This window comes from Pteropus vampyrus, unplaced genomic scaffold, assembly GCF_000151845.1.
Source record: "Pteropus vampyrus isolate Shadow unplaced genomic scaffold, Pvam_2.0 Scaffold378, whole genome shotgun sequence".
Classification (NCBI taxonomy): Eukaryota; Metazoa; Chordata; class Mammalia; order Chiroptera; family Pteropodidae; genus Pteropus; species Pteropus vampyrus.
Window position 1 is genome coordinate 686,445 of NW_011889159.1, and position 24,489 is coordinate 710,933.

The following is a 24,489-nucleotide window of genomic DNA, read 5'->3' on the forward strand; positions in this document are numbered from 1 at the left end:
CGTGGCCTAGACACTTGCTGTCCTTTTGTAATGTGACAGTTAATGTTAGATGAGACACCAAGATGCATTTGATGCTGGATTTCTTCCTCAGTACACTCTGAATTCGATAATAGTTAAATACAAATGACAATTTTTATTGTGGAGAGTGGAGCTGGATTTAAGTCGTTTATTTGCTCATTCCTGCTACGGATGAGAGCTCTCTGCATTAAGGGGCTTTAGAGGGTGTCCAGCATGTCTCCATCTTAACACAGGAAACAAGGCCCATATTAGAATTACCCGCGCGCGACCCTCTCCCGGCCGCTTCCGCCGCTGCCGGCTGCGCACCGCCCTCCCGCCTGAGGACCTGCGGGTGCCCGCGGCGGCGCCTGACGGGAGTGGGGTCCCGGAGCGTCCTTCCGTCCTGTGCCCGCAGCCGGCGCCCTTCTCCCGAGCGTGGTCTGGGGCGGGCAAAACGCCCTCCGGATTAGTGTCGCGCAGGGTGGCGGCTGCACACACAGGCGGTGCAAGACCGCCCGCGCTAGGACCCGCCGGCCCGGAAACGCTTGCTGTCACAAAGGGGGCAACACGTGGGGGCGACGCGTGGGCGCAGACGGCCAGGGCAGCCCGGAGAACCGCCCACTGTCTCGGCCACCTGACTCCTCGGTCCCAGCCGCCAGGTCGGTCCAGCTTCGGCCGGCGCCCGGCTGTGAGGTGGACGCCCGAACTCCGTCTGATCACCTCCCTCCAGTACGTACATGCGCCTCTAACCCGCGTCCTAGCAGACACCGCGGGGCTCCTCTGAACTTGCCACTGTCCCCGAGTCCCCCACTGTCGCTTCCACTCCAAGAGCCGGACCCTCGGCTCTTGAGGCCCAATTAGACCTTCCAGCCCTGGGGGGCCTCGCGCACCTGCGGTAGAGGAGACCCATGAGAGTCTCCTTAACTCAAATAAAATCCCCCTGGTCCCTCAGTCTTCCCGGTCTCTTTCTCCCTAGGTCTTTTCCACCTGGTTCGGACGCCTGCATAATCATGTCCATCCTCTACGTCTCCCCTCACCCCGATGCCTTCCCCAGCCTCCGAGCCCTCATAGCTGCGCGCTACGGGGAGGCTGGGGAGGGGCCGGGGTGGGGAGGGGCCCACCCCCGCATCTGTCTCCAGCCGCCTCCGACGAGCAGGACTCCCTTTCCCCCACCACGTCTGCCCGCCCTGGAGCAGGGGCCCGGTGGGCTCTGGGTGTGGGGGGCTACAGCTGTGGCCCAGCTGCTGTGGCCAGCAGGTCTGGGGGGCCCTGGGGGCAGCCGGGCAGCTGTCCTCGTCCAACAGTGGGTTAGTTACGCAGACACGGAGCTAATACCAGCTGCTTGTGGGGCAACGCTGCCCGCCTTGGGACTCCGCAGCTCTGTCCAGGACCCCCAGGCGAGTGGGAAGAAGAGAGGGAGGGGGATATGTAGAAGAAGAAAGCAAGAATAGGAATGGATAATGAGACAGGAAGATAGCGTGTCAAATGTGGAAAGAGATTAATCAAATCCCAGTTTGCCACCTGGTATGGTAACCTCTCAGCCTTGGTCTTTCTGTGCCAATGAAAGGTTTAGTTTTCATGCTGAGGAACTTGTGGAGAACAAGTTGAGAAGATCAAAAAATGGGTGCAGAATGCATAGTCTAGCGCCAGGCACTTTGAAGTCTCTGAGTAAAAGTTTGATGAGTCTGAAACTGATGACAGAGATTATTGTGAATAAGGCTTGGTAAAGGAGAGAGGAGGAGAGGCAGGTAGGGCCAGGAGAGGAGATGATATGGGAGGAGATGAAGGAGAAATGAAATAAGGAGGAGGAAGATAACCACACCAGATTACAACTAAGTCCTTCCAGAGTGGCTTGTGCCTTAGGGTCATTATTGCACTGCTTCCTTGCAGAATATTGAGCACACAGCGGATACTTAGTATTTCATTCATTCATGAACAAATGAATGAATGGATGGATGGATGGAATATGTGACTTAGACCCTGGCTTGCTCCCCAATGTCCCAATTACCCTATCTAAAATAGAACACACACACACACACACACACACACACTTCTCTATAATTCCTTGTCTGCCTCAGCCTGATTTGTTTTTCTTCATAGCATTTAAGAAAAATAGGGTAATGCATTTATATATTAGCTCATTTATTGTTTCCCCCATTAGAATGTAAACTCCACCAGGTCAGAGGCTGCATCTATTCATGTTCTTTTCATTCCTTAGAGAAGTACCTGGCATATAGTAGGTGCTTAATAAATGTGTTGCCTCATGTAGTCTTTAACTTCCTGTGCTTAATATATTGCATCTGACACATAGTAAGTGTTGAGTAGGAATTTTCTGAATGGAAGGAAAGTCTTTATGACTATTTCAGTGAAGATGAAACTGGCCTCAGGGGTGATCTGTGGGAGTGAAGGAGGCCAAGCCTTGTCTCATACTCCTCTTTCCTGCTAGGCTGCACTGGGGGCCCTGGGAAGAGCTCTGAGCCCCTTGGAAGAGTGGCTTCGGCTACACACCTACCTGGCTGGGGAGGCCCCCACTCTGGCTGACCTGGCGGCTGTCACAGCTTTGCTGCTGCCTTTCCGATATGTGAGTCAGTAGGGCCTAGAGAAGAGTGAGGGCAGCTCGCTTCACTGTACGGTAACTAAGGATAGTCCATTTCGTTTCCTCATCCCAGGTCCTGGACCCCTCTGCCCGCCGGATCTGGGGTAATGTCACTCGCTGGTTTATCACATGTGTCCAGCAGCCAGAATTCCGGGCTGTACTGGGAGAGGTGGTTCTGTACTCAGGGGCCAGGCATCTTTCCCAACAGCCAGGTGAGGAAGGGGTAGGAGGGGAGGAGTTCCTTGGGGTCTTCCATGCAGCTTACTTTCTGTTTTCTCTTCGAAATGGCAGACTCACTGGGGCAGGGGACTCTGGGAGGGTAAGGTGGGAAGTCAGCATGGGGGAGCCCTTGGGCAGCTGAAATAGCTCATTTGAGATATATCAGTGTTCACAGAGGGCTCCCAGTGGGCTAAGTCTGCATTTCTGTGCCTCTCACCAGGCCCTGAGGTCACTGCACCCCCAAAGACAGCCGGCCAACTCAAGAAAGAAGCAAAGAAACGGGAGAAGCTACAGAAATTTCAACAGAAGCAGAAGATCCAACAGCAGCAGCCACCCCTAGGGGAGGTGAGAGGCTAAGAGTAGAAGTGGAAGGGAGGTTGGTACCATTATGGGGCGGCTAATATCTGCACCTATATTCTTTCCCGCCCAAGCAGAAGAAACCAAAATCAGAGAAGAGGGAGAAACGGGATCCTGGAGTCATTACCTATGACCTTCCAACCCCACCTGGGGAAAAGAAAGGTACTAGGAAAGGGAAGGGACCCTTCACCTCTACTGTCTTCAGCTGCTGCTGCTTCTGTTTTTACCCCTTCCTGCTTTGTACTTGTTCCCACTGCTTTGCTTGTGAAGATCTGCAGAGCCTCCCAATGCCTGTCCTGTGACATGAACAAAAGAGGCCCAGGTCCTTCTCTGCTGGCCCATCGTCCCCTTCCCAACTGCTCCCAGCCTCTACACAGACCCCTCCCTTTCTTTCTCCCAGATGTCAGTGGCACCATGCCTGACTCCTATAGCCCTCAGTATGTGGAGGCGGCCTGGTACCCTTGGTGGGAGCAGCAGGGTTTCTTCAAGCCAGAGTATGGAGTGAGTGTGCACGGCCACCCAGACCTGGAGGGGAGGAGGTGGGAAAGGGCAGGGGTGAAGAACACATTGCCCAGGAGGGGACTGGGAGAGGTGGCTTGAGGCCTTAGCTCATGCCTGTCCTCCCTCCCCCATAGCGTTCCAGCGTGTCAGCACCAAATCCCCGGGGCATCTTCATGATGTGCATCCCACCCCCCAATGTGACAGGCTCCCTGCACCTGGGCCATGCGCTCACCAACGCCATCCAGGACTCCCTGACCCGATGGTGAGCTTCTGTCCTCTCCAACTGGTTCCCTCTGCTTTCTCTTGCCTTACTGGAACCCTCTGGCCTCTCTCCTTCCATATTGGCCCTCAGCTCTGCCCCCTGGTGGTGCTACACTTCTCTCTGCCTCATTCCCATCTGATCACTTTGAATCTTCCCCTAGGTAAGTAACCAGCACTCCCACTTGGCAGACTCCCTTCTCTCCATTCTCTTGCTACTGGAAATAACATTATTTGAATCAAACAAGAAATATGTGAAATATTCTTGTTATAAGGAATTGAAAGCTTCAAGTCTCCTCAACCACTCCTCCAGACCTATTCCATCCCCAAAACTGTGGATTTTTCTAGATCTTTCCTGTCTATTACATGTACATGTACCCATAGAAATTTATAGTTTTCTTTTTGAGTGGGTTTTTCTTCTATTCTTTAACATAAAGAGCTCATACCATAAAGAGCCCAAACATTATTCTTCAACTTTCTTCTTACACGTAACAGTTTATTTTAAAGATCTTTCCCTATCCTTATTCGTAGACTGACTTCATCATTCTCTTTCATTGCTCTGTAGTATTCTGTAGTGTGACCATACTGTAATGGAGTCATTTTATGTTAATGGCTCCTAATTTTCTCTGTCGAAAACCTTGCTGGAATGCATATTCCTGCACTTGCTTTCCCAAGCACATGTGGAAGGATTTCTCTGGTGGAACTACCAGGAAGTAGAATTGCTAGGTTGGAGGGACATGCCTTTATTAAGTACAAATAGAAGCTGCCAAGTTGCCCTACAAAACAACTTCGACGATTTATATCTCCATGACTTGCATGTGAGAGTATTTGTTTTCCCGTGCTCTTGCCAACTCTGGACATTCTCGGTCTTCATTTTGCCAATCTGATGGGCAAAAAAAAATGGCACCTCTGTAATTTCTAATCGTCGGTGAGGCTCTACCTCTTCATGTTTCTGGGCCAGTCTGGTTTCCCCTTATGTGGATTGTCTGTATGTACCTACCCTATGCCCATCTTTCTACTGATTCTTTGTTGTTGTTGTTTCTTTTTAAATTGGTTTATTGGAAGATTCTTTACATATTCTTTACATATTCTGGGTATTGGCTTTTCGTTTGTTATATGTTGTAAATGTCCCCATTGTTAATATTTTAATTAGTTAACAAATAGAAAGTCTAATATTAATATTCCAGGTGACAAATTTCTTAAACTTTTAAAACAACTTTTTGTCTTTGGAAACCAGGGTTATTTATCATGTTTTAAATTTTGAGATGTTTTCTTACTGTCTTACTTACTAAATTAATTTGGTCAAAAAATACTTACAGGACATCACTATGTGCCAGCTCTGGGCACTGGGGGTATAATGTGAGATTAAGCATTTTGAAAGGAATTGAGAGCTGGAAAAACAGTTGTATTAAATACTCATAATATGTAATGGCCAACTTATTTACATGAGAATAGAATTAACATCTCATATTAAACTCAGGGTAGCAACATTTTTTTATGAACATGATTTAAATAAAATATTAGAGACTCCCATTACTTAAATAGAATAGATTTATATCAGTATTTTTAAGTCAAAAATAGCATGTGCAATACAGCCTTAAATATCTTTAGCAATAAGACATTATAAAAATGAAATAAAAGTGAGTCGTATATTTTTTCTTTCTCCAGCAGAGTACGTTGCTTTTTTACAGATACCCATGACATTGATTTATTTTTTGCTAATTTTATATGATCCCCAAGAGATACTTTTAATGAAAAAATATTTTAATATTCCTTTCTTATGCTTCACTTCTTTAATAGTAGTATCTAACAACATCTTGAAGTTCAGAAAATGGTCATATGCATGTGAGATATAAGCAACATTTCTGAGTATCAGTTATCTGTGAGAGTACAGAATTGCTACAATCCCTGTTCCCAAGGAGATCTGAACATAATGGGTGGGGATAAATGGACTATAAAGTAATGACTGTAATACAATTGGATGAGTCTTTGAAAATAACAGGTTATTACAGTGTTATTGTGTTCCTGTGGTAATTTCCTTTCCCTTACTTTAATACACCTAGTATTTCTACAGGGGCACAAAAAGGTTCCTGAGAGTTTAATGCTTCATGCCAGCCACGTAAGCCTAGGGCTTCAGAGTAAACCGCATGCATGTACTTCTATCAATATGGTCAGTGCAGACCCATGATTTCACTCTCTCTAATTCATTTCTTGATTCATTCTCTAAAACATTACTAGCTTCCAATTATTTTCTTGAAAATGGTCTATCACTTAACTTCACTAAGAGGTGTTGATCTGAGGTTTTACGGTTTGCTCTAGTCAGTTCATCAATGTTCGTAGACTTCGAGATGGTGTCTCGTACCTCAGAGTAATACACATGTCCACCTGTGTTATTGTCTTTTTTTTCTTTGAAACTATATCATTTTCTAAGGCTTTTCTCATATGTTGAGTTTTTTATGTTGAGTCTTATATGTTGAGTTCTTTAATCTGACTAGAATTTATTTTTGTGAACATCAGGAAGCAGGGAGATTTTTTCCCAACTAAGTAGCTAGTTGTCCCAAACAAATTTTTTGAATAATTTTTCCTTTTCCTACTGATAAAGGTGCCACCCCTGATAAGTACTAACTTGGCTTGGATTTGTTTCCAGTCACATTTTTGTTCTCTTAGTCTGTAACTTTGTTCCTATGTCATACTTAATGCTTTAATAATCATAGCTTTTCTAATTTGTTCTGCTATCTAGTTGGGCAAGAGCCTTCTCTTGGTTGTCCTTGTACTTCTCCCTCTGAATGTAATTTCAGAATTGAGGGTCCTTCTCCACCACACCTTTCTTTCCCTACCCTGAAGCCCCTTCTTCCTTTAGTGCCAGACTTTACTAGCCCACTCACCTCCAGTGCTCCGTGCTCCTCCCACAGGCACCGCATGCGTGGCGAGACGACCCTGTGGAACCCTGGCTGTGACCATGCGGGCATTGCCACCCAGGTGGTGGTGGAGAAGAAGCTGTGGCGAGAGCAGGGCCGAAATCGGCATGAATTGGGCCGTGAGGCCTTTCTACGGGAGGTCTGGAAGTGGAAGGAGGAGTAAGTGTGCAGCAGCCCTGTCTCCCTGTCCCCTGTCCAGATAAGACCTCTGTCACCTGAGACCCTGGCTGCAGGGTCAGACCCTCTTAAAGAGGCTGAGGGTCAGTGGCCTTAGGACCCAGGTCAATTTCAGAGGATGAGTGAGCCCCACACTGCCCCATTAGCCACGCACTGTCTCCCTCTAGCCCAGGCCTAAGTGCTGATCCTGCCTGTCTATCCACTTCCAGAAAAGGTGACCGGATTTACCACCAGTTGAAGAAGCTCGGCAGTTCCTTGGACTGGGATAGAGCCTGTTTCACCATGGACCCTGTGAGTATGAGGGGTGTCAGTGCTGGGGCAGGAGGGGGAGGCTCCCCAGAGTGGGACACACACTGACAAGAGATGTGCTGTGCCCTCCCCCAGGAGGTGAACTCACTTATAGGAAACCACTAAGGGCTCGGCTGCAAACGCCATTTCTCGCCCCATGTCGTGGCCCTTTGTGTTCCCTATCACCCACTCTGAGAACTCACATTCCTCCAGGTGGCACATGATGGGGCCTCACCATGGAGCCTGAACTCCCAGGATTCTCTGCACTGGCACCTGTCCCTAGCCGAGTGGCTTCCCTGCCAGCTCCAGTATCACCAGGCTTATTGACTGCCCTTATGTTCCCATAGTCCCTTCACCCGCTAAGGGAAAGTATTTCTTCCTCCCAACCCTTAAAGGGGTTTAGGTGCAGGGCAGTGGGACTCTGGACAGGCCAGTATCACTGGACCTTGCTACCTTAGAAAGTCTGCCTGGGCACCTCGACACCTAGCCCCATGTCTAACTACCCTGCACCACCCTAGAAATTGTCAGCAGCTGTGATAGAGGCCTTTGTCCAGCTTCATGAGGAAGGAGTCATCTACCGCAGTACCCGCCTTGTCAACTGGTCCTGCACTCTCAACTCTGCCATCTCCGATATTGAGGTGTGCTCCTGCCCTTGGCTCTTTCCAGCTCCACCCCTAGCCCTAGTCCCTGGGCCACTTTTCCTGATACCCATTTCACAGGTGGATAAGAAGGAGCTGACAGGTCGCACCCTGCTCTCTGTGCCTGGCTACAAGGAGAAGGTGGAGTTTGGGGTCCTCGTTTCTTTTGCCTACAAGGTCCAAGGCTCAGGTAGGAGCTGGGGCACCAGGATCCTGAGCTGGATGGCATGAGGTGTGGGGAGCGGCCAGCACTAAGATCACAAGGTCTCTTGTCACTCTAGAGAGCAATGAGGAGGTGGTGGTGGCAACAACACGGATCGAGACAATGCTGGGAGATGTGGCCGTAGCTGTACACCCCAAAGATCCCAGATACCAGGTGCAGCAAGGGTGCTACCCATAGTTGGGGGAAGAATGCTGGCTGAAAAGGAGCCCTCACGTTATGTGGGAGGATGGGCACTTAGCCCCCAGCTAAGGAGAGAAAAATTGGATTAGAAGCTCATCTCAGGCCTCCTTTCTAGCTCCGAAGAGGGAATTTGGGTGTTGGAACAGTCAGGATCCTAGGTAGGAATGAGTTAGGCCCAGCCCTTCATGTATTTTTGAGGTCTCCTTCTGTTCCCAGCACCTGAAGGGGAAGAGCGTGATCCACCCATTCCTGTCTCGGAGCCTCCCCATCATCTTTGATGATTTTGTGGACATGGAGTTTGGCACAGGTGAGCAAAGGACTGTCCTGTGGGAGAGGAAAGAACCCATGAGGCACAACCTGCCATCCATCTTTCCTCTTAAGCAAAAGAAAATAAACTTCCCGCAAAGAGGCAGGATTTGGGCTGGTTCTCAGGGGACTATCTTAGGTGGTCTGGGAGCTGCATCCTTCAGCAAAAAGGGGTGCATGTGGGTGGGAAGGGACGCCAATGAGTACCTTGTGGTCCTGGCACCCACACGTATACCCTAGGTGCGGTGAAGATCACCCCTGCACATGACCAGAATGACTATGAGGTTGGGCAGAGGCATGGGCTGGAGGCCATCAGCATCATGGACTCCCGAGGGGCCCTCATCAATGTGCCCTTGCCTTTCCTGGTGAGACTGCCTGGGTATGGGGGTCACTTCTGGAGACAGTAGGGTACCTAGGCACGGCCATAATGAAGCCTATCTTCCACCCAGGGCCTACCCAGGTTTGAGGCCAGGAAGGCAGTGTTGGCGGCACTGAAGGAGCAGGGACTGTTCCGTGGTATTGAGGACAACCCCATGGTGGTGCCACTTTGCAAGTGAGGTTTGGGGCCAGAGAAGGGGGAGGAGGGGCTCCTCAGTGTGCTCACCACCCAGCCTCCTCACCCATGTGTACCTGCAGCCGGTCCAAGGACGTGGTAGAGCCTCTACTGCGGCCACAGTGGTATGTGCGCTGTGGGGAGATGGCCCAGGCCGCCAGTGCTGCTGTGACTCGGGGCGACCTTCGAATCCTGCCTGAGACCCATCAGCGGACTTGGCATGCCTGGATGGACAACATCCGGTATGTCAGGCCTCCCCATGTGGGGAGGGTGACTGGTGGGGCTGAGCCAGGTACAAGCCAGGACAACTACTCCCTTCTCTCTACCATTTGCAGGGACTGGTGCATCTCCCGGCAGCTGTGGTGGGGCCATCGCATCCCAGCCTACTTTATCACTGTCAACGACCCAACCATACCCCCAGGGGAGGTGAGAACTGGGCCAGAACTTGATACTGGTGCACTAGGGGATCTGTGGGTTTGTTGGGTCCTTTTTGGGGAGGGGCAGGGTCAAGACGAGGCAGGGGCACCCCCTTGTGTACTCACTCTACCCATGGCAGGACCCCGATGGGCGGTACTGGGTGAGTGGGCGCAGCGAGGCCGAGGCCCGTGAGAAGGCAGCCAAGGAATTTGGAGTGTCCCCTGACAAGATCATTCTCCAGCAAGGCAAGGTGGGGACTTGCGGGTGGGGGGCAGAGCTGGGGCTCTGATCCATACCTCTGTCCCTTTTGACCTCTATCATTTGGATTCCCTCAGATGAAGATGTATTGGACACCTGGTTCTCCTCTGGCCTCTTCCCCTTCTCCATCCTGGGCTGGCCCAACCAGGTACATTTTGGAGACTAGTCAAGACGGGGGTGGGGATAGGGATCTTGGAGGCGTATGCTTGGCTCCCCATCATGCCCTGCTCTGCCCCCAGTCAGAAGACCTGAGTGTGTTCTACCCGGGGACGCTGCTGGAGACGGGCCATGACATCCTCTTCTTTTGGGTGGCCAGGATGGTCATGCTTGGCCTGAAGCTCACTGGCAGGCTGCCCTTCAGAGAGGTGAGAAGCCTGCTGAGACCTCTCCCACAGTCTCTCTCCCCTCAGTCACCCTTCTGTACCACAGGTCAGACTCAGCATGGATGGGACACAGGGCAGGGCCCATGGATAGCTATTGGTGGGCTTTGGGGGACTGAAAGCCAGCCTGGAATCCCCACTCAGTGATTCTGTGCCTGGGCTTCCCAGAGGAGGGAGAGCCTCTAAGTCACCTAAAGGTGCTGAATGGGCTGGCAGGGACATGGAGGGGCCTGAGGTTCAAAGTGAGGCATCCAGAAGCAGAGCCTTGGGGGTGCAATGGAGTCTGAGTGGGAAGACGTAGTTTCACAGGCTCTTTGTTTCTTCCCCACCTCATAGGTCTACCTTCATGCCATCGTGCGAGATGCCCATGGCCGGAAAATGAGCAAGTCTCTGGGCAATGTCATTGACCCTCTGGATGTTATCCACGGAGTCTCTCTGCAGGTAGGGGTGCTGGGCCAGGCCGGGAAGGGCTGTGGGGCTTCGGCCACGGCCCCTGGCCACTCACTCCCACCTCACCCTCAGGGCCTCCACGAACAGTTACTGAACAGTAACCTGGATCCCAGCGAGGTGGAGAAGGCTAAAGAAGGGCAGGTACAGAGGGTGGGCCTGGGCTAGAGTGTGGGCAGAAGGAAGGTGGGACTGGCGGAGGACTCCCGCTCCGACTCCCCCCTGCAGAAGGCGGACTTCCCGGCAGGGATTCCTGAGTGTGGCACTGATGCCCTCCGGTTTGGACTGTGCGCCTACACGTCCCAGGGTACGGGTAGCCCCCAAATCTCTCAGCCCCATTTTTCCTCCTTCCCTAAGGCCCGTCCCTCTCCTCCTCTGCCCTGGGTGAGGGTTGGAAGGGAGGTGGTGAGGACGCACACTTCATTTGCACCCAGGTCGTGACATCAACCTGGATGTGAACCGGATACTGGGATACCGCCACTTCTGCAACAAGCTTTGGAATGCCACCAAGTTTGCCCTCCGTGGTCTGGGGAAGGGTTTTGTGCCCTCAGCCACCTCCGAGGTGAGGACCTGGTAGGCCTGAGGTGGGCAGCACCTACACAGGCTATACGCCTGCCACTCTGGCCTCAGGCACAACCGATGCTGTGTCAGAGTTGCAGCCACTGACTCAGGCCCAGCCCTTTCCCTTGAGGAGCCTCCATGTAGGAGGTAGGGGGACAGAGGGTTACAGGGAAAGCCCAGGGCATTGGGGTCCTCCCCCAAGATACAGGGCACATGATGGCTTCAGACTCATCAGGCTCCTTCCTCTGTGGGGTTCTGGCTCCCTCCCCCTGGCTGATCTGTCCACTCTCCCTAAGCCTGGAGGCCATGAGAGCCTGGTAGACCGCTGGATCCGCAGTCGGCTGACTGAGGCCGTGAGGCTCAGCAACCAAGGTTTCCAGGCCTACGACTTCCCAGCTATCACCACCGCCCAGTACAGCTTCTGGCTGTATGAACTCTGTGATGTCTACCTGGTGAGGAGGAGCTGAGTGGGGTGGGGGCAGCCGAGCCCTGGGCCTCCCTTTTCCAATGGTGGGCCATGAGACCTAAGCCAGCCTGTCCCCCTCCCAGTTGTCACAGGCACAGTGAGGGCTGGAGGCTAGATCTTTTCCAGCCCTGAGCCCTGTGCTTCCCTGTTTCCTAGGAGTGCCTGAAGCCCGTGCTGAATGGGGTGGACCAGGCAGCCACAGAGTGCGCCTGCCAGACCCTCTATACCTGTCTGGATGTTGGCCTGCGGCTGCTCTCACCTTTCATGCCATTTGTGACCGAGGAGCTATTCCAGAGGCTGCCCCGGCGGATGCCACAAGCACCCCCTAGCCTCTGTGTCACCCCCTACCCAGAGCCTTCGGAGGTATGGGGTTTGGCCTGGAGGGGGACTCCAGTCTGAACCCCCAGCCCTCTTTACCCCCTCCTCTATCCCACAGTGCTCCTGGAAGGACACTGAGGCAGAAGCTGCCATTGAGCTGGCCCTGAGCATCACGCGAGCCGTGCGTTCCCTGCGTGCTGACTACAACCTCATCCGGATCCGACCCGACTGTGAGCCTCAGGCCCCCATATGCACCCAGTCCCAGTTTCCCCTCATCCCACTCGGCAGCCCCATATCTACCCTGTGCCACTGTTCCTTAGTCCACTCTCCAGTATGGCTGCCTCTTTTCCTGTCTTCTTGGGGCCAGGCCTCACCTTCCTCCCTCCTCTGGCAGGTTTCCTGGAAGTGGCTGACGAGGCCACAGGTGCCCTGGCATCAGCAGTGTCAGGCTACGTGCAGGTGCTGGCCAGCGCAGGTGTGGTAGCTGTCCTGGCCCTGGGGGCTCCCGCACCCCAGGGCTGTGCTATGGCCCTGGCCTCTGACCGCTGCTCCGTCCACCTGCAGCTGCAGGGGCTGGTGGACCCGGCCCGGGAGCTAGGCAAGCTGCAGGCCAAACGTGGTGAGGCGCAGCGGCAGGCCCAGCGTCTGCGGGAACGCCGCTCCACCATGAGCTACCCAGTCAAGGTGCCCCTCAAAGTCCAGGAGGCAGATGAAGCCAAGGTGTGTTATATACGTGGGTATTTCCTTCCCCATTTTCCACATCTTAAACATGGTCCTACAGCTGCACTCGTTTCAGCCCAGGGAGTCCCATGGGGGAGCACAGAGCCCAGGCCCTTTGAGCAGGTGGGAAACAGCTGGGGTAGGGGCATAGCCCAAGCCACACGGCAAGGTGCAGATGGAGGCAGACCTAGAGCTAGGTACCCTGCCCCACAGCCAGACCCCTCACGCCCCACCTGGTGCCTGGAACAGGCATCCCACGTGCCTGGGGCTCAGCATGGACCACATGCAGACAGGGTGCCCTTCAGGGCAGGAGCAAGGGGTCAACCACACCTAGGGATGGACTCAGAGAGAAACAGCAGAAGAGGCTGAGTAGGGTTACTCACTTGATTCTCCCAGTAGCCCTCTCTCAGCATGAAGTTTTACTCTTAACATTTTACAAATGAAGGCTAAATGCCTGCCTGTGTATGTAATCTCTGGGTTTGGCTCCCCAGGTGGGGCTGGGGTTGGACTGCTGGATGTGGTACCTGGCCTCTGAGGCTCCTTTGTCTTTGGGGACTGACCACTCTGGGAAAAGACAAGATCCAAGGGTCCAATGATGATGGAGGAGAAGCGGAGTGCCAGTGGGAAGGCTGCTGAGAATTTGGGGGTCTGGTCCAGCCGAGCACACACAGTTCCCTAACTAAACCCTGCCTGTGGTCCTTACCTGCCTTTCCAACTCTGATCCCCTCTTGGGCCTGGATCCTCACCACCCCATATTACACTTGCAGCTCCGACAAACAGAAGCAGAGCTCAGGAAGATGGACGAGGCTATCAACCTTTTTCAGAAGATGGTGTGATACACCAGCTCCAACCCACAGTGGTCTACCATGGGACTGGCAGCAATAAATATTTTGCCACAAAACCATATCTTGTCTGTATGTGTAGGTGGGGCTGGGGAAGCGATGCTGAGGGACTGGGTTCCTGAATCTTCAGAGGAAGCCAGTATGAGCGATGGGAAGGCTGCAGGAGGTGCCTGTTCCTGGTGGGCAGAAGTGCATCTTTCTGAGTCCTTGACAACAAGCCAGGCCTGAGTCACACTGTGCTGCTGGCTCACTTCCTCCTTTTGACTCTACTCATCTCCGTACTGCAGCCAAGGGAGGCCCACCGTGGTTTTGGCTGCTGCTTGTGGCTTGGGCGACATGAGCTCAGGGGCCAGGAGCTATAGTCCTGCCCCAACCCTGCTGGGCCTCTGTCCTCCCCCAAGTGTGAGTCTGGCTCAGGTTAATTATAACTGACCTAAGTCCCCTGCGACACCACACCAGGCAGCCCTGCAGTCGTGCCTGGAGACCCAGCTACCAGATAGCGGGGACTTCCTGTGCATGGAGGGTGTCAGACTGAGTGGGGAGGAGTATCCTGGGGGAGGAGTCTTAGACCCCTCCTGCAGCTATATGTCCCTATTGGCCTGATAAGGCCCTCAGATTGGGTGACTGGGGAAAGGGCAGGAAGCTGGACTGGATCAGGTGAGGTGCTTGAGGCAAAGCAAAAGGAACCCAGGCAGGTGTCCATGAGACACAGGGCCTGCCCTGGGATCACCATTCTTTCCTTGAGAGCCTTCTGTCCCCCAGGTCCATGTCTCAGCTATGATCCCCAGTGACATGCCCCTATCCCACCTGGGCCCCACAGTGCTACTGCTGCTGTTACCCTCTGCATCTGCCTTCTTTCCCAACATCTGGAGCCTCCTGGCTGTCCCCAGCTCCATCACCCACCAGGACCATAGCGAGGAGGCGGCTCTCAATGTCACTCTGCAGCTTTTCCTGGAGCAGCCGCCCCCCAGGTCACCCCTCCCTTCATCTTAAGGACTTCTTGGTAAGCGTCCCAGCTGGATTCCCCCATTCCTTGGGACTTCTACTCCTTGACGGCCTTCCTTGCCAAGAGAAGGGGCCCCCCTTTCTCCTCCCATTTCTACCCCCTGCAGCAACAACACCAAGAGCCTTGGTCTTGATATAGGAGTCTCCCCTCCTTAAGAGGGTCCAGGATTACCCCTCCTTTGTAAGGCCAGAACCCTCAATTCCTTCCACACTCAGCCTTGAGTGCCAGTTGCTGAGGAAACGTGTACAATGGCCCAATCCGAGGGGCTTTCCTAGAGCCTCTGTACACACCCACTCTCCCAGGGTCACACCCTTCCCGCGGATGACCTCTTTGCCTACTTTGGACCTGGATCTCCTTCCTGATGGTTCCGAGCAGCCTTAGATGAGGTGTCTCGTGCCAATGAAGCCCAGGACTTTTTGCCAAATGACTTGCAGTTTGATGCTGAGAGGCCGGGCCAGGGACATATACTCCTGGTAGGGGCTCTGCAGGAAACCTTGGTGGCGGCCAGAGCCTTTGACCACACCCTGGCTTGCCAGCACTTCAGGGCTGCACTTCATGCTTTGCAGGTGATAACAGAGTTTAGAAAATGGTCAGCGGAGTCTTCACTGACAGTCTTCCAGTCTCCCAGATGGTGCCTTCTTAACCATGCCTCCTTTACTCTAGAAGGAATTGGGGTACTGTTTGCCAAGATCCTGAGGCTACTCCCTAGTCCCCACCTCTAAACTGGCAGCGCTTCCTGTGGGAACAGCTGGAAAGCCATTTAGCCTGCAGAGTAGTGAGGGCGAGAGAGGAAGGTGCCAAGGTCAGAAGGGTGGGCCTGGTTGGCCACTGAAAGACCCGAGATTGGACTCTGAGTGCGATGGGAAGAAACACTAGGAGACTCCCACCTCAGTAAAGCTCTGGTCTAGGCATTGGGGAGAGAGCAGTGGAGGGGCCTTGGGGTATTGGACATGAGTAGTGAGGGTGGGAGAAGGTTTTCCGGGTGGGGAACTTGAAGGAGTGGTGAGTTAGGGCTGGAGATTGTGAAAACAGACTAGTGCTTTGTTCCCCTTCTCCTCCTTTCCCTGGAATCAGGATTTCTACAGTCACAGCAACTGGGTGGAACTGGGAAAGCAGCAACCACACTCTCATCTCCTCTGGCCAAAGCAAGAACTCAGAAGCCTGGCACAAAGTATGGCGGTGATCCCAGTGATTAGGGGGGAGCTCACAGAACCATCTCTTTTCAGCCCACCCAGCCACCATGTCACATCCCAAGGTCACATAGGATGTGATGTCATCTCTGGAATGACCTGTGAAGTCTCCCAGTTTAACTAAAGGCCAGGTCAGTTAGGTGGCTTCCCTAAGGTCATACAGGGAAAGACAGAGCCAGGACCAGGTCTGCAGACCTCAGCTGAGTTCTCTGTCTTTCACTTGACTTCCCTCTGCCCACCCACTGGATCACACAGGGCTTTCTCTCACAGTCTTCAACCTTCCAACTGAACAATGACCCAGAAGCTACCTCCTGTCCATTACAAATTCACTTCCTGTCCATAGCTCACAGAGGGCATAATCCCCATAGGATTGATCTCTACATTGCTGGTTTTTCTAGCACGGTCTGTCTCAAATACTCAGTCTCACTACCAGCCCATGAACTCCAGGTTTTAGTTCAGAAAGCCTAGAAAGGTACTATGAAGGCTACCTATGAGCTTTCACCTTATCCCAACTGGGAGGAATAGCTGAAAAAGCTTGGGGTAGACAGGAATAAGTGTTGGGAGCTGTAGAATCTTGGGTTCTGGACCTCTGCCTTCTCTTCTCAGTAGAAATTCCTGCCTGCTCTGATTGTGAGTTGAGCTGCCCCAGTAATTTGCTGAGCTTTACAGTCCTCACCTCTGGCTACTTTGGAACTCATCCCTCCAAGCCTCCAGATAGCAGACAGGAAAGCCCCCAGAAGTAATAGGAGAAAGTCACTTCCTTTCCTCTGCCCCTGCCCCCAGGGATCTCAGTCCTCTAAGCCCCTTGCCCCACTTGCTGTAAAAAGGAGAGGATGTTGAGTTGGGGTTGGTGGATGAAGGCCCACTGAGGTGGCCATGATTTGTGTGTGTGTGAGAGGGCTCAAGGGATCCATTATGTTCTGTGTAACTGAACCCTCCGGATTTACCCGGGATTTTCCTTCCATGAAATGTCATCACCTACTTCTGATCCTTTGTTAAGCAGTGAGAGGGTCAGGCCAGGTCAGAAAGGACCACATTTGCTTAGGAGGCAGAGGTTGTTTTTTTTTTTTTTTTACTTCCTCCCTCCAGATCCCTTTTCCTAACCCAGGGAAATGTAACCATGGGGCTGTTTTGACCAGAGCAGCTCCCAGTCACCACAGGGAGGCATCAACAAGCATAGTACATCCCCAGGCTTCTCCCCCGCCACCACATGCTGCACCTCTAGGCTGCAAAACTGGCCCTTCTGGCCTCCTTCAGGCCTTCAGCCTCCTGCAAAGCTGCCTGGGAGACAGAGATCTCTCCAGGTGAGTGGCCTCCTAGAGATGGGGCTCCCTAAGGGGTAAGTGCTCCTGGGGGAGCTAAGAAACCCAGGGCTGGGAACAAATGTGCCAAACCTTCACTGTTTCACTGGGCTACTCCCCAGGCTGCTGGACATCACCCCAGCCTCCAGCCTGAGCTTCATCATGGACACCATGGGTAGTATGGGTGAGAAGATCAACACTGCAAAAATCTAGGCTCGCCACATTGTGCAATAGCGACGGGGCAGCCCCATGGAGCCCATCCACTATGTCCTGGTGCCTTTCCATGACCCAGGTAACTGAGGTCTGGCTGGGATAGTGAAGGGAGGAAAAGCCCAGGGCAAAGGGTTAATGACACTGGTGGGGCAATGGGCCTCATGGCAGTTCCTATGATCCTTCAGCGAGCCTTTCCTGGGTATCTGTGTGCATACAGAGAACAATCAGTCACTTCTTCCTCTGCTTCTAAAATGGCAGCACTTTACATATGAGTTTAATCATGATCCATGCTTAGGCAGGTGGCCTCTGCTTTCTTAGGCTTTAGTACTAATAAGTGATTTTCAATTCTCTTCATTTCCAGTAGACAGAGATTGAGATGCAGTTGAGGCATTGGTGGGTCTAGGTCTCTGTGAAGTATCTGAAACAGATAGTTACATGGTACTCCTTTCCCTGCTATATGGAAGTCAGACAATCTGGCCTGCATCGACCAGTCTTACTGTGTGTCCTTAGGCTGGTCATCTAACCTCTTTGCCTAATTTCATCATCTATAAAATGTGTCACTAGTTGCCTTATCCTGCCTATCTCCCAGGTTTGAAATGATCATCAAATAAAATGCTTGTAGGACTGAGAATTCCCTAAGGCCAGGGTTTGAGTCATATTTGCCTACATAAACATCATAGTAGCTCACATTAATAGGGGCTTATCACATATTTGATGAAGATATGAATAAATGAATAATTAAGAATTTAGTCACTTATGTGTCAAAGCGCTATTTTTACATTTACAAAATCGACTCCTTCAGTCCTCCCAATAACCTTCTGATGTAAGTACTATTAATTCTCTGGCTTTTCTGGTGAGAAAACTGAAGCCCCAGTGGATTTTTTATACTTATATGCATACCCAAAAAGGTCCACTCAGAACCACAAGAAGTGATGCCATTTTGTTAAGGAAATGAGGTCCCTGCTCTGCCCTACCTATATAAATATAAGGGAATGTTGTTATTTCAATACTTGTCCAACCCAAGAGCACAGCGGGCCTCTTGACTGGGTAAGAATGAGGGGAGCCCTCTCCTTACTCATCTCAACCCCCTTTTCTCCTCCCTAGGGTTTGGGCTCATCTTTACAACCACTGACCCTGACAGCTTCTGGCAACAATTCAATAAGATCCATACCTTGGGAGGTGGAGATGAGCCTGAGATGTACCTGTCAGCCCTGGAGGTCTGCCCTGCCCCCTACTTCTTCTCCTCTCCTTTATAGGCCCCACCTCCAAGGGGAGCGCTAAAGCCTTCCTGGAACCATTACCGCCTTCAGAGCTCTGTTCTACTAGCTTCACTCCAGGGTTCCATATTGCCTTCTACCCATTTCCCCATTGCCACCATTTTTAATATCAGTCCTTTCCCCCCGTATTTCTGGCCCTGCTGCACACACCTCCACTCCCAGACATCTTCGTCTTCACTGATGCCTCCCCCAAGGATGCCTTTCACACCAACCAGGTGGAATCCCTGACTCGGGAGCAGCGCTGCAGAGTGAGCATAGCTGGTGGGAGACCCAAAGTTAGCCAACCAGGGATGCAGGAGATGCTATGACAACAATTTCATAATAAGATTCATACCACACTATGGTGGTTGAACCAGGCTTGGCATGGGGTGGGAAAAGTGAACGTTTCCTGATCCCTTTAACAACACTAAAGAGGGGGAGGCCCTACCCTTAATGATACTGAATTTATATTTAAACCTGCCCCTGAAAAACCATCTGAAGAATTGGAAATCTAGCTGACAACATCTGCTATGTGGATGACATATGGTGACAGTTACAACTACTAACTGAAGGCCGGGGGGTTGTGTCATTGGGAGATGCTGTGCAGCAGCCAGATGGTAGACGGAGACCTTACCACTAATCATGAGCTTTGTGGAAAGCTGGAGCACAGGAGACCCTCACGTACAATAGTAAGGACACCTTACTATTGCACTAGGACACCTCAATCACTGGCTTCTCTTCTGGGCACCTAGGACACCTCAATTACTGGCTTCTCTTCTGGACACAGGTAACATTCCTGGTGACCATCAAAGGGTCAGGGCTGAGCTTAGCGTGAGGTCTTGTCCCATTTGCGTTTTGAGCCATATGAAGTGGTGGTCCTAGCCTCAGGAGGAGAGGTGATCTTCACCAAAGATCAGCACATTTGAGATGTAGCAGATATTATTGAGGACAGCATAGCTGACCTGGTAAGCGTAAGGGACGGAGGGACCAATGCTTTCAGCTTAGAACTGAAGAGATGGGTGACACTGCATTTCTCTTTCTCATAGGAGAAAGGGAATGGCTCCCATTGCTGTGTTGCCAGAAAGGTGTCAGAAGAGTGGGAAAGGAAGTTTCTCTCCCTCTGAGATCCACGGCTACCCACTTTCAACACTGCTCCTTCCGTATTAGTACTGTCCCCTTCCCCCCAATCTTGGGCTCGAATTTTCTGTCCTTGGAGCTACCACAGGAAGTCCTGCCATATTTTAAGGAGGGGAGAAGAAATGATTGACTCATCCTTAATCCCTTGCTTGCAACTTTGTCCCTGACCATGACTTCATTCCTGGTCCTATGCCCCTCTCTCACTGGCATCCCTTCTCCAGCTGTGACTTAGTTTCTTTCTGTCTCCACCTTTCTCCTTTGCTCCCACCTCATTTCATGCCTTATCTTGTCCCCATATTTTGGTCCTACCCATCCCTCAAGGTGCTCCTTCCCCTGGAACCTCCTGTTGTGGTGCCTGGGAAGCCACTTGTATTCAATGTGGATGGACTGCTCCAGAGAGTCACAATCCAGATCCACAGGGAGGTCAGCAGCTCCCAGATCAGGAACCCTGAAGGTACTTCCGTATGCATCTCAAGGCATAGGGAAGAATGGAGAATGAGTGGTGATGTACTAAGGGAAAATAATTGTTTTATGTGACAATCTCTTGTTCCCCACCCCCACCCAGGGGTCTCCCAGGGCCAGGAGGAAGGCCAGGGGCCTCTAGGTCACACTCGCTGCTTTGGGTAGTTCTGGATGGTGACAATGAATGACCCCCCATAGACAGGGACCTGAGAGATCCAGGTCACAGCCAAGGGCAACCCCCAGGTGAGAGTGCAAGGTAAGGAGGGAGATATTCCTGGGAAAGGAAGGAGACAGGAACACAAAGAGCAATGTCACTTAAATTCATTCAGGAAGGTCTCTGCCTTCACCTCCCTCAGCCCAGATCTCCCTGGACTTCCTCTTCTACTTTGGGACTCCCATGGAGGATGGCCTCCACCCTGGCCTCTATCCCCTGACTCAGCCAGTTTCAGGTACGTCTCCCCCCCAGACCTGTTCATTAATTTTATATTTATAAAATTATATGTATATTTAACTTTCTACTGAGTTATAATTTATATATAATAACATGCACTAAACTGAAGTGTATACAGCTTGATGGGTTTCATATAATACACCTATGGAGCCTTCACTCAGTTAAAAATTCAGAACATTTCCAGCATCCCAGAATGCCCTCCTGACCCTCCCCCAGCGGTAACCCCTATTCTGAAAGCCATTCATTCTTTTCTCTCAGTCAGAATCTCATGCAGACCACTGTTCTCCCCGCCCCTCCCATGTCCCAGGTCTCCAGACCCAGCTTCTGGTAGAAGTGACAGCGCTAGGCTCCAGAGGTAACCCTCGAGATCCTCTGCTGCATTTCTTCTACGTCGTCTTTGGAGGGTTCCCGGAGGGTGCCGAGCTGGACCGGGTGCCTTTGGAGCTCAAGGGACCCCGGGAGCGAGGCCTCCTCGCTGCCGCGCTTCCGTCCACGCTTCTGTCCGCTGTCGGACCCTTCTCTCTGGAACTGATTGGCCAGCACGGAGAGGGATTGAGGCCTACACCAGGCGGCTCTCCAGACCTGCATTGTGGTCCCTGTCTTTCTGGAGGTGAGACGCTATGGGAAGGTGCGGCTGCGGCTAGGGAGACCTGGGGAGGCTCCTCCCCTGACCTGCCCTCCTCTGCAGCTCAGTGGTCCCCCGGGTTTCGTGGCGCCCCAGGTTTCCTGGCCCCGGGCAGCAAGGCCCTGCTCAGCCTCGCCAGCTTTTTAGCCCTCAGGATCTCGATCTTAAGGCATCTGCCAACTCCAGCTTCGCTCTCACCCCAACCTCTCCAGGTGAAGCCACTGAGTACTCGGTCCTCTTTCTGGCCCCACATTGCGGTTCTCGGGGAGAGGGTATGTAGTACTCACTTTCTAAGCCCCACCTCTGGCCCCTCCCTATTGGCCCTCAGATTCTGCTACCCCCCACCCCAGCACTTGGTCGGTCCCTTGAATCTCAGCTCTTCGGAGCCTGGAACTTCAGCCAGATCTCTGTACCCACTGGACAGGGTTCGCCTGAAACAGAATGAGTCTGCCTGGGGGCGCCTATGGCTGGAGGTCCCAGACTCAGCCATCCCAGACTCCGCGGTGATGGTGACTGTGACTGCGACCGCGATGGGTCGAGAAGCCAGCTCAATGCCACCTACCCACGCCTTCCTCCGGCTCCTAGTGCTGGCCTGGCCCCACAGGTGAGGCACCCCCACTTTTAGTTGCAGAGTAGACAGGGCAAGGGGAGGCTTAATTTGGGTGCAGACACCCTAACAGTCTCTCTTCTCCCCAAGACCAGCTTGTTGTCCTTGCCCATTCATTTGGCCCCGTTTTCACCACAGCCAGCCCCGCCTTTCTTCCCTCCTCTTCCGTGACTCCCGCAGGGCTTGGGGGAGGGCTGGCAGGCAAACCTTGGTGGGGCACAGTTGAAGGTGTGCTGTTCCTCCTAGGCCTGGCCTTCTGGTGACAACAGCTCCTAGAAGGATGGGTCTTTAGCGCTATTTTCTTTTTCATTTTTCAATTAGAGTTGACATTTAATATTATATTAGTTTCAGATATACAGCATAGTTAGACATATTTATATAATTTACGAAGTGATCTCCCTCATTAGTCTAGTATCCACTTGGCACTATACATAGTTATTACAATATTATTGACTCTATTCCCTATGCTGTACTTTATAACTCCTCCAGAGCAGTTTTCAATCTTGCCCTACTAGAAGGTAACATGGGCCTCAGGACCTTACCTACCTCTCCTGGCTGGGCTGCAGGTTTTCCTTCTCGTGCACTTGTCCCTTCTCTTTTCTTAGCGAGATTGGGATAGAGGGCAATAGATTCTCCCACAGTGCACTTTCCCTAACCCTCGTAGGAACCAAACTAAAGACTTATTTTTGGAGAAAGTTGCTTTCTATTTCTCTGTATCATCTTTATTCCATTACCTGTTCTTGCCCTCCCAAGCTCAGGTAGAGGGAGAGATATATGGGGAAAAGAGGAAGGTTGAGAGTGGGGTAGGAAGTGGTATTTATAGAATTGTTTTTATTTGAAATTCTAAAGAAGCTTCTATTTTATTTTTGTATTTAAAATTGAAAGACAGTTTCAATAAACATGTCTTCTCCCCAGAGGGATTTCAAAGAAAGATCATTTATAAATGTAAGATACCAAGAAGATAAAATGTAAGTTTTCAAGAGCAGAGAAGAAACTTTACACCAAGATGTTTGGGCTCCAGTTGACCCACCTCCTGGAGCTATTTAGCTGTTGAGTTGATTAGGCAGAATAAGGAGGCTGGGGGTTCTGACTCAACCTCCTCTGTCACCAACTGAGGGGAATGAGAGGAGGCCTTAGACACTGGTAGGGCCCCTCTGCCCCTTGGGGCAGCCCAACTGAGCCATCTCCCCTTTTGGCTGAATGACTCCTTTCTGCTGCCTTGACAGTTCCTGGAGGAGAGCAGAGAAACAGTTTAGGCATCTGTGCTCTGCCCTTCCCCCACTCTCTTCCAGTTTACCTGTTGTTGCCACAAGTTCTGCTTCCTTGGCCTTCCCTTCCAATCCTGGGTGGCGCAGGAACTAGCCTGTTCAAGGGACATGGAGAGAACAGGGGGAATATTCTCTGTTCTCCGTAAAACCAGTGTTGACCCCAAGTCCCCTCTCTACCCCAACTTCCCAAAAGTCTAAAGTAAAACCAATAAACTCACCTTCCCCTGAATCAGATTCTGCAACCAGATGTTCACCTTTTGAATGTGGGCCAACTGGGGGCCACCAGGCTCTGAGTATAAATCTGTTAGAAAATTCTAAAGGAGGAGTTGGAGGCTGAGAATGTGGTGAAAATTTGAGGTCTATCTGCCACTCTTCTATCACCACAGGCCATTCTTCTTTTCCATCTGGATCCTCTCATCCCAATACCCCTCCAAGACATGTGGAAAAATCCAGTATTCACTCCACCTCTAACAGTCCAGTTCCTCCATCCCCCCCAAATAGCACAGTACCCCCTTTTTCTTTATGGATCCTCCCTGTCCATCCCTGACCCATTGGAATAATCCCAGCCACTCCCCCATGCCAATGGAGTAATCCAAATCACGTCCCTCTGAATGGAATGCAGACCAGCCTCCTCCAATCCCAACAATGAACACCAACTTAACACTTGGTGGCATCCTGTCATTATAATGCTGCTTCCAATTCGTGATCCCTGCCCATTAACTCTCTCCTTTCCAGGGTGGTGTCAGGCTGTGTCCACACGTCCCTGCTCCCCATCCCCACACACCTCAGGGCAGCCTCATACCTCACCAAGGGCCCCCACACGTAGCTGCTGTTGCTGTGCCTCCCTCAGATGGCCTTCAAACCAGGCCTGGCTATGCTTTAGCAGCTCCAGCCCCTGCCACAGGGCATCTTGTTCTCTCTCCAGAGCCTGCATCCTCTGCAGCTAGAAAATGCAAGAAGCAGAGGCTGCCTCACTTTACAACAGAACCCTGGGCCATGGTCTCACAACTCCTGCTTGGGTTCACTGTCTGGTCATGGAATGTGAGCCTGGACTGACCACTGAGGATCTGGAGGGCAAGGGGAAGCAAATGAGAAGACTTATGAGTCCTCAAAATTGAGTGGAAATGTAGGGGGCAGATCTAGGAAGAGGGGCTTTCCCTGGGTCCCCTTGTTAGACTAATACTCACCCAGAGGAAGAAGCTCCGGGCTCCTGGGTCTTGGCGGCTTGTCCCCAGTGGTAGCAGCAGAACTGTGTAGGGGGCCTGCACCAGGGGCACCCTACCAGGACCCAGGCTGTCCATGGCTCTGATGTGGTAAGGGTGGAGCCACACACACTGGTGGCCAGGGCTGGTC

At 51.9% G+C, this 24,489-nt stretch overlaps 3 protein-coding genes across 7 annotated transcripts; 2 read left to right on the forward strand and 1 right to left on the reverse strand.

The window, feature by feature from the left end:
- The first annotated feature begins 387 nt into the window (after positions 1 to 387).
- VARS (valyl-tRNA synthetase) lies at positions 388 to 13,680 on the forward strand. Of its 4 annotated transcripts, none has more exons than XR_002777147.1 (30): positions 388 to 726; positions 974 to 1,394; positions 2,444 to 2,578; positions 2,667 to 2,805; positions 3,033 to 3,157; positions 3,244 to 3,331; positions 3,570 to 3,670; positions 3,805 to 3,932; positions 6,841 to 7,005; positions 7,233 to 7,314; positions 7,830 to 7,949; positions 8,031 to 8,139; positions 8,231 to 8,325; positions 8,569 to 8,659; positions 8,899 to 9,023; positions 9,108 to 9,211; positions 9,295 to 9,453; positions 9,547 to 9,637; positions 9,768 to 9,873; positions 9,964 to 10,034; positions 10,126 to 10,251; positions 10,603 to 10,707; positions 10,789 to 10,857; positions 10,942 to 11,020; positions 11,148 to 11,275; positions 11,571 to 11,726; positions 11,897 to 12,103; positions 12,177 to 12,288; positions 12,623 to 12,778; positions 13,546 to 13,679. XR_002777147.1 is itself a non-coding variant. In XM_011379830.2 (30 exons), the coding sequence occupies exons 2-30, from the start codon at positions 1,008 to 1,010 to the stop codon at positions 13,612 to 13,614; spliced, it is 3,798 nt and encodes a 1,265-aa protein (XP_011378132.1). In that variant the 5' UTR covers positions 388 to 726; positions 974 to 1,007; the 3' UTR covers positions 13,615 to 13,680. The 4 variants fall into 4 exon arrangements, 3 of the variants coding, with proteins under 3 accessions (XP_011378132.1, XP_023378836.1, XP_023378837.1); XM_011379830.2 differs by having other exon boundaries at positions 12,453 to 12,778; positions 13,546 to 13,680; XM_023523068.1 differs by having other exon boundaries at positions 3,247 to 3,331; positions 12,453 to 12,778.
- A 117-nt stretch (positions 13,681 to 13,797) lies between these two features.
- Positions 13,798 to 22,131, forward strand: VWA7 (von Willebrand factor A domain containing 7). Its single transcript, XM_023523070.1, is given in 23 exon segments — positions 13,798 to 14,583; positions 14,585 to 14,623; positions 14,929 to 15,192; positions 15,701 to 15,797; positions 16,423 to 16,525; positions 16,920 to 16,942; positions 16,945 to 17,018; positions 17,021 to 17,066; positions 17,069 to 17,120; positions 17,240 to 17,409; positions 18,435 to 18,547; positions 18,721 to 18,855; positions 19,374 to 19,387; positions 19,389 to 19,551; positions 20,045 to 20,177; positions 20,289 to 20,441; positions 20,542 to 20,634; positions 20,944 to 21,191; positions 21,193 to 21,246; positions 21,325 to 21,396; positions 21,398 to 21,473; positions 21,661 to 21,865; positions 21,942 to 22,131. Coding segments are annotated over 23 exon segments (2,703 nt in total). The 5' UTR covers positions 13,798 to 14,397.
- An 870-nt stretch (positions 22,132 to 23,001) lies between these two features.
- Positions 23,002 to 24,468, reverse strand: SAPCD1 (suppressor APC domain containing 1). Of its 2 annotated transcripts, XM_011379909.2 has the most exons (5): positions 24,324 to 24,468; positions 23,939 to 24,079; positions 23,351 to 23,450; positions 23,166 to 23,269; positions 23,002 to 23,097 (listed from the first exon to the last, which is right to left on the reverse strand). In XM_011379909.2, exons 1-5 carry the CDS (start codon positions 24,435 to 24,437, stop codon positions 23,002 to 23,004), a joined length of 555 nt encoding a protein of 184 aa, XP_011378211.1. In that variant the 5' UTR covers positions 24,438 to 24,468. The 2 variants fall into 2 exon arrangements, 1 of the variants encoding a protein (XP_011378211.1); XR_002777146.1 differs by lacking the exons at positions 23,939 to 24,079; positions 24,324 to 24,468 and having other exon boundaries at positions 23,027 to 23,097; positions 23,166 to 23,231; positions 23,355 to 23,430.
- Between the last annotated feature and the right edge of the window lie 21 nt (positions 24,469 to 24,489).